Below are 9,073 nucleotides of genomic sequence, written 5' to 3'. Positions count from 1 at the left end.
CTGTAAATTCCTGCTATCTTTCTAATGCAATTATGTTAGTCTGTTTTCTCCAGGCGATCTATCAATTGATCTCTCCTCAACCATTAGGGGGCAACGTTGATTATACAAATGCAGGGGCTCAAACCTATAGTGAAGACACACAGACACACATAGACAGACACAAAGCCGGTGCAGATACAGACACGATCATTAAGTGTGTAGCATTTCTTCCTCAACACCAATGGATCTATTGCATGGATCATCAACTACATTCAGCCACAGAACAATTTATTTTCTTGAGGGGTTGGTCAGAAGGCCGAACATATTTACAAATCATTTGCATATTGACCGTAAGAAGCCCAAACAGATATATTTGACAAAATAAAAATCATAATTTCAAACCTTGGTTATATTTATATACGATCACATACACTACATGACCAAAAGTATGTGGACTCCTGCTTGTCGAACATCTCATTCCAAGATCATGGGCATTAATATGGAGTTGGTCCCCCTTTGCTGCTATAACAGCCTCCACTCTTCTGGGAAGGCTTTCCATTAGATGTTGGAACATTGCTGCAGGGACTTGCTTCCATTCAGCTACAAGAGCATTAGTGAGGTCGGTTACTGATGTTGGGTGATTAGGCCTTGCACACAGTCTGCGTTCCAATTCCTCCTAAAGGTGTTCGATGGGGTTGAGGTCAGGGCTCTGTGCAGGCCAGTCAAGTTCTTCCACACAGATCTTGACAAACCATTTCTTTATGGACCTCGCTTTGTGCACTGGGGCATTGTCATGCTGAAACAGGAAAGATCCTTCCCCAAACTGTTGCCACAAAGTTGGAAGCACAGAATCGTCAAGAATGTAATTGCATGCTGTAGCGTTAAGAATTGCTTTCACTGGACCTAAGGAGTCCAGCCCGAACCATGACAAACAGCCCCAGACCATTATTCCTCCTCCACCAAACTTTACAGTTGGCACTATGCATTCAGGCAGATTTGTTCGCTAGACTGCCAGATGGTGAAGCGTGATACATCACTCCAGAGAACGCGTTTCCACTGCTTCAGAGTCCAATGGCAGCAAGCTTTACATCACTGCAGCCGACGCTTGGCATTGCACATGGTGATCTTCGGCTTGTGTGCGGCTGCTCGGCCATGGAAACCCATTTCATGAAGCTCCAGACGTGTGCTGACTTTGCTTCCAGAGGCAGTTTGGAATCTCGATAGTGAGTGTTGCAACCGAGGACAGACAATTTTTAAGCGCTATGTGCTTCAGCAATCGGCAGTCCATTCTGTGAGCTTGTGTGGCCTACCACTTTGTGGCTGAGCCGTTGTTGCTCCTAGATGTTTCCACTTCACAATAACAGCACTTACAGTTGACCGGGGCAGCTCTAGCAGGGCAGAAATTTGACAAACTGACTTGTTGGAAAGGTGGCATCCTATGACGGTGCCACGTTGAATGTCACTGAGCTCTTGCCAATGTATAAAGAGATTGCATGGCTGTGTGCTCAATTTTATACACTTCTCAGCAATGGGTGTGGCTGAAATAGCCAAATCCACTAATTTGAAGGGGTGTATATCTCTCTATTATGCGTGGGAATACTTTGGATGAGATTTTTTCTTTCTCAGACAACATGGGGGGCCAAAGAAAATCCCCCAGGGGCCAAATTCGCTGTGTGAGCTGCCAGTTGAGAAACCCTGCCCTATTCTGTATTGACAATAGGTTCCCATGAAGTTCATTGTCTGACATTGTGATGAGATTCAGGGGAGCAATTCACACCACTCGTTTTGTATAAAACATGCTTGAAATAGCCTGAAGATGTAAAAATAATTGTAGGTGTAGGTGTTTCCCTATGTGATTTCTAATGGGCCAGTCATTGCATTAGCAGTAGTGTCCTTTGCGATGTTCACACAAGCAGTATAATTATTAAGGGGGAAAAGTTCGAAATGGCTATCAGAGCAATGGACTTGGGTAATGGACCGGACCAACACACACACCGCTGCCGGAGTTCGGACCGAGCTATCTGATTGGTTGCGGCGGCTGACATGGTGGGCTGTCCCTTTCGCAACCGGGCGTCAGGTTACCGTACAACTGTTTAGCTCGAGGAGAGACTCAAACCCGGGGACGTTGGGCTCCACGCAGTGAACGAGAGAGACAGAGGAAGAGAGCAAGTCCTGACCCTTGGTACACTAGACCTCTTCTAACTGTGCGTACTTCGTCTACTAGCCTACTGCACGATAAATAACTCTAGACTCAGGGACAAACAGGACATAGCTACTGCCCGGTCTACCGCTGCATGGAGGCATCCGGCCAGTGCGTGCAGGAATACAGATCCAGCTCAATCGGACCTCTAAAATGTTCTAGGACGAATAGAGAAGAGGAGAGGGAGAGCGCAGCGGATGAAAGGAAAGGAAATATTTACTACATTAACTCACCGCAGTTTCTCCGCTCCAGGGAAGAGAGGAGAATGGAGGAATGAGGTGAAGAGACGGTTAAAGTGTGTTATGTCGGGTTGCTGCTGATGGAGCTCTAAATGATGGTGTTGTCATCTGTTCTATGCAATACAGCGACGGGTAGAGAGAGAGAGCTTTGCTGGGTGATAATATTCATCTGACAAAGACATCTGCCGTTAGGCTTCCCTTCTGACCGCAATAATAGCCCAGGCTGCAAAGAGACCTCGGCATAGGCTACCTGATCTAACGAGGAACCGAGTCGGTGTGACATTAGGGACAAAGACGAAAAGAAGGAACTTCCCCGGATTCTCAGCTACAGGTCAACAACGGATCACATCGGCTTTCATCCCTCCCTGGACCTCTCAAAACCGGAATTAAGAACCAACGGCTGTTGACACGCGCGCTTTGCGGACGGTTCAACCAAAGACAGGTCTAAACGAGGATCGGAAGACATACTGGACAGAGGGACATGTATCTAACACCGACCTCACATGCACCCGACTAACAAACACACGAGCCACAGAAGAAAGCGATAGATAGCGGCTGCTCCCCTGCCACGCGCACGGCCGGTCGGACTCTCTCCTCGGCTCGCGCTATCTCCCGGTTGTGAGAATGACAGGGGTCGCGTGCTTGAAGTGTTACCTCTGGATCTTTATCTTCGTATTTAGGTCGACGTTACCTTCTGACGCCAAATTACTGGAAACTATAATGTGGAGCACTCAGAATGCCAAGTAAGTGACATATTTAAACTCAATAGAGTGTCAAGTTTGGCAAATTCGCTGTGTGTGTGGAGAAGGGGAACTTAACAACTGTATTCAAATTCACTCTTTTCCAATGATGATGACACATCAAGTTGGCACCCATGATGCGCATTGGCCTGTAGGCAACATTTCGTACCCAAAGTTGTGTCTTGAGATTGGAGGTGAATGTAAGCCTAGTCTACGTGTCAGAAATACTATCAGAAGTCAGAACAATATTATCTGGATAGCATTGTGTATTTGGCACATTCCTTAAAGCTAGAATCCTTAATCGAAAACAATAGCAAAGCGAACTCTGTTTTGGTAAAAAGCTGAGGGAGAAATGTAAGAAATGTAACCACTATTAAATTAATAGACAGAGCTATGGATTCAAGGACATTCATTATATCAACATTATAGTTTTAACCATGTTTCGAGTCTATACAGTGTTTGTTTATGTTTACTTTGTTTTCAAATATTGGAGTAAATCAAACTTACGCTATATTTTCTGTTCTGATGCGGTACGCTCATCAGGCTTTTATAAGTTATATTCTTCAAGAATTAATGGGTATATAGGTAATCATTCATTTTTAAGCAGGGATGTAAAATAAGATAATATGCCAGCCTGGCTAGTGACATTTTGTCGTTTCAAATATTACATGGCACATATTTAGGACCCGGGCTAGTAAAAATTTGCAGTCTACTAGCCCAGCTGGCGAGTGCCCAAAAAACCATAAATTCCATCCCTGTTTATAAATCCAAAACATTGATGTAACAACCAAGGATTATAGCTTTAAGCAAAAGCAAGTGGTATTCAGCCAGGGCTACTGCAGGGGGTCCATGTATTTTTCTTGAACAATTCTAAAGTGGAAAAAATACATTTTTATTTCATTTTGTTTTTAAATGAAAATCGCAAGCAACAACATAATAAACGAATTTTGAATTATATACCGGGCAGTTGAAAATAGGAGAATATCTTATTTCTAATGATGTCAACTTTACTTCTCAACTCCTAATGTTGAGCACATTACACTCACTGGCGTATCTGATATTGGTTCTGAAAAAGCACCCGAAAATAGGCTACCAGTGCAGCAGGTAACCCTAACCTTTGTTTAACCAGATAAACAGCTGCATTTAGCGAAAGTGTGTTTAAAGTTACCTTTCTAGCTAATAGGCTATGTTTAGAGTTTACACTTCCTCTTCAAATGACATTATGGGGAGGTCAAAATAATGAAAAACGATCCACCAAATCTATTCGTTTTAAAATTGTTATTACTTATCTTTGCCATTTCATTCTGAAAGGGGGAGAACGACAGATTTGTACCTTGGCTGCTCGGGGATTTGATCTTGCAACCTTTCGGTTATTAGTCCAACGCTCTAACTACTAGGCTACCTGCCGCACCCGAGTCAAGACGTTAATGAAAAACAATTGCTAACGTATGATGGTGGACCTTGGGTCGCCGTTTTTCCAGGGAGGGGGTCCCTGGGCAAGAAAAAGTTGAAAACCCCTGATTTAAGCTATAACAGAGACCCAATGTGTGCAGTATTTTCCTCTCTAACACCCCACCTCATGGTGGACTGAGAAGAAAAGCCACCGGCGAACGGATCCAAGTGTGTCTAGGTGTACTGTAGGCTAGCTCCCAGCTCCCAGCTAGCTCGGCTAGCTCAAGGAAATAAAACATCTCTCCAGTTAGTCTCGAACTCTGAACGTTCCCTGGCGAGAGAGAAAGCCGTGCCTGTGCACGCGCTGAGCAGCATGCAAGCACACACACTTTCCTAATTATAGTTTCAGAGAGCCTTATCGAGGCTACTGGCAGTAAAATAATGTGTTCTGGTAACATGTATCACTCACACCAGACTGAGTCTCTCTCTCTACACCCACATCACATGGCCCGTTTATGGAAATCAATTTCTGCTGCGTTTGGTAAAGGCACAAGGTATTAATAGTTAATATCCCAGGTTCATGATTTAACTGCAGACTCATGACATTCAGAATGATAAATTAGGCCTAACTAAATGTGATTGGCAATGTACCAGCACAACAGTGTGCATTTTTGTGACCACCAATGTCAACTGATCAGTGAAGTCTGGTCTTTGTTATGGGGTCAGTGTCACCGACTGACCTCTACTCTGTCTGACCTCTAGGGTCCATATGTCAGTGGCACGAGCAGAAGAACAAATCTCCTGATGTTCCTTACCCCTCTGTTCTACTTCTTTCCCATCCTCTCCCTCCCCTCCCCTCCCCTCTCCCGTCTTCCCTCCTCTGACCTCCATAGATTACAGCTAATAGAATAAATATAGAGAATGGACAGAGTATGCTGAATGTTCGGGTGATCATTGCCAAGCTGATGCGCAGCAGGAAACTGTTACAGTTCATATAAGGAAATTAGTCCATTTAAATAAATAAATTAGGACTTAATCTATGAATTTCATATGACTGGGAGGCCACTTGGGAGCCAGGTCCAGCCAATCAGAATGGGTTTTTCCCCACAAAAGGGCTTTATTACAGACAGAAATATTCCTCAGTTTCATCAGCTGTCCAGGTGGCTGGTCTCAGATGATCCCACAGGTGAAGAAGCCGGATGTGGAGGTCCTGGGCTTGCATGGTGATACGTGGTCTTCAGTTGTGAGGCCGATTGGGCGTACTGCCAAATTCTCTACAATGATGATAGAGAAATTAACATTCAATTCTCTGGCAACAACTCTAGTGGACATTCCTGCAGTCAGCATGCCAGTTGCATGCTTCAAAGCTTGAGACATTTGTGGCATTGTGTTGTGTGACATTGCACACATTGGCCTTTTATTGTCCCCAGCACAAGGTGCACCTGTGTAATGATCATGCTGTTTAATCAGCTTCTTGATATGCCACACCTGTCAGGTGGATAGATTATCTTGGCAAAAGTGAAATGCTCACTAACAGGGATTTAAACAAATTTGTGCACAACATTTGAAAGAAATATGCTTTTAGTGCTTATGGAAAAATTCCGGAATCTTTTATTTCAGCTCATGAAACATGGTACCAACACTTTACATGTTGTGTTTATATTTTTGTTCAGTATAATATGCATCCCAAATGGCACCCTATTCCCTCTATAGTACACTACTTTTGACCAGAGCCCTATGGAGGGAATAGGGTTTCCTATGTTGTGTGTGTTAGGTGACCGTGAGCTAATGCTTTTAAATAAAATCCTTTATTTATACATCCGATTCCATTGGGATTAAACATCTCAGTACTTCAGGGTGGGCTTCAGTGCTCTACAATGGAGTGAGAGAGATGTCATTTCAGTGTGGACAATTGGGTAATGGTTGAGATGTTGATCGATGAGATTACAACCTACGGTACGTTCCCTTAGGACTGGGCGATATGGCCAAAATATCATATCACAATATTTTTTTACAGTATGACAGTATTTTATGTTTTTGACCCTAGGGTGGCTACACATACATTCTAAGTGATTTCAATGGGTCTTTCTCCATTCTGATTGTTTTATACTGTTCAATTCAACTTCAACCAGAAATTGATTTCATTTGAGATCATTTACACACTGGCACACAGGGCTGCACGATATGGGCAAAAAATCTAGGCGTTATTTTTAACCAGCTCAATGTACTGTATGGTAGCTCAATGTACTGTATGGTAGCTCAATGTACTGTATGGTAGCTCAATGTACTGTATGGTAGCTCAATGTACTGTATGGTAGCTCAAGGTAAGGTATGGTTGCTCAATGTACTGTATGGTAGCTCAATGTACTGTATGGTAGCTCAATGTACTGTATGGTAGCTCAATGTACTGTATGGTAGCTCAAGGTAAGGTATGGTTGCTCAATGTACTGTATGGTAGCTCAATGTACTGTATGGTAGCTCAATGTAATGTATGGTAGCTCAATGTACTGTATGGTAGCTCAATGTACTGTATGGTAGCTCAAGGTAAGGTATGGTTGCTCAATGTACTGTATGGTAGCTCAATGTACTGTATGGTAGCTCAATGTAATGTATGGTAGCTCAATGTACTGTATGGTAGCTCAATGTACTGTATGGTAGCTCAATGTAATGTATGGTAGCTTACTGTACGGTAGTTGCGTGGTAAGAAACAGGAGAAAAAAAAGCACAGCTCAATCAAAACCGTCTAACCTATAGCAGAGAGCTTTAACACACCTACTCCTTTCCACACGCCCACTACTTTCCTTTCCACGCCCATTCTCTGGTTGCCATATTGAGCTGCAGCTACCCCATTCTCTGGTAGTCATATTGAGCTGCAGCTACCCTATTCTCTGGTAGTCATATTGAGCTGCAGCTACCCTATTCTCTGGTAGTCATATTGAGCTGCAGCTACCCCATTCTCTGGTAGTCATATTGAGCTGCAGCTACCCCATTCTTTGGTAGTCATATTGAGCTGCAGCTACCCCATTCTCTGGTTGCCATATTGAGCTGCAGCTACCCCATTCTCTGGTTGCCATATTGAGCTTCAGCTACCCCATTCTCTGGTTGCCATATTGAGCTGCAATATGTAAGTCTGGTGATAAATGAGGTGAAAAGGAGACTGGAGTGCCACTTTAAGTGTTTTCACTTCATCTAGTAACATATTCATGCTTAGTCTATTCCTCTCTGATTTAGAAGATACTGTTGCTCAAACAACATGCTGATTTAGGCCTGCACCAGCACTGGTGTTAGGCTGTATTAGCTAGCTACGTTTGCGCTGACTCAGTACATTTATTAGCTAGCTAGCTAACTAGCTAGCGATTAGCATTAGCGGCTAACACAATTTATTTTAGCCACAACTTGGTAGCAAAAGACAAAAGATAAAGTAAAAACCCATACCGGTCTGTGCATCAATACTGGTATATAGTAAAATACAGTATATAGTAAAATACACTATATGGTAAAATGTGGTATACCGGCCAGCACTACATTCACTCACTCAAACACTCACACAGACATATGCATGACTCAGTCCATACTCTACACAGACAGATGCATGACTCAGTCCATACTCTACACAGACACCCTGCATGACTCAGTCCATACTCTACACAGACAGATGCATGACTCAGTCCATACTCTACACAGACCGATGCATGACTCAGTCCATACTCTTCACAGACAGGTGCATGACTCAGTCCATACTCTACACAGACAGGTGCATGACTCAGTCCATACTCTGCACAGACAGGTGCATGACTCAGTCCATACTCTTCACAGACAGGTGCATGACTCAGTCCATACTCTACACAGACCGATGCATGACTCAGTCCATACTCTACACAGACAGGTGCATGACTCAGTCCATACTCTGCACAGACAGGTGCATGACTCAGCCCATACTCTACACAGACCGGTGAGGCCTAACCAATCAGAGCTGCAGTAGGCCTATATACCATTGCCATATATGGATCTGTGCCATTCACTTTGAACTGTGGTCGTGAGTAGATGTGCTTGTTTTGAGATCAAAGCAAGAGCTGCATGTAGCCACGTGTCCACATTTTGTTCATATCCTTTGCTAATTACTGAGTTATTAGCCCAGTTATAGATCATTTATGGTCAGCAATGGGGGAGTGATTGCTTTCTATAAGAGCACAAAATGTGTACATTTCTAGACATCTTTGAAAAGCGAGTCAGGTAAAGAGCTTTTTCTTGTCTTAAAGGGGCAGTGTTGTATTTTGAGACAGGCTTGAATAAGCTAAGTAGCCAATAGGCAGAGAGTAGCATAATTTGTTTGATTCTCTGTAATAATGGTATGGGAATAATAAGGCATTTTATTTTGTAAAGTAGTTTCTTGCATCAAACAACACAACAACATTTTGAGTCACCTTCTTGTCTGAAGGACAAGGGGATAAACAGGTTAATGTCAAGCCCTGCATGATTTTTTCAAAAGTCTCATGGGATGTAGGCCTACACTGAACACCACA

General features: G+C 43.3%; 1 protein-coding gene across 1 annotated transcript in view; it reads left to right on the top strand.

Moving 5' to 3' along the window:
* The first annotated feature begins 2,008 nt into the window (after window positions 1-2,008).
* The window catches only part of LOC106591758 (ephrin-B1), a 167,515-nt gene continuing 160,450 nt past the window's right edge, over window positions 2,009-9,073 (top strand). The window contains exon 1 of the mRNA XM_045717911.2: window positions 2,009-3,161. Within this exon, the coding sequence (XP_045573867.2) occupies window positions 3,043-3,161 (119 nt within the window). The 5' untranslated portion in view covers window positions 2,009-3,042. The remainder of the gene's footprint in view (window positions 3,162-9,073) is intronic.

The sequence above is a fragment of the Salmo salar genome, chromosome 05, assembly GCF_965601325.2.
Source record: "Salmo salar chromosome 05, fSalSal1, whole genome shotgun sequence".
In the NCBI taxonomy this organism is placed as follows: Eukaryota; Metazoa; Chordata; class Actinopteri; order Salmoniformes; family Salmonidae; genus Salmo; species Salmo salar.
This window is presented reverse-complemented; position numbering and strand designations above follow the sequence as displayed.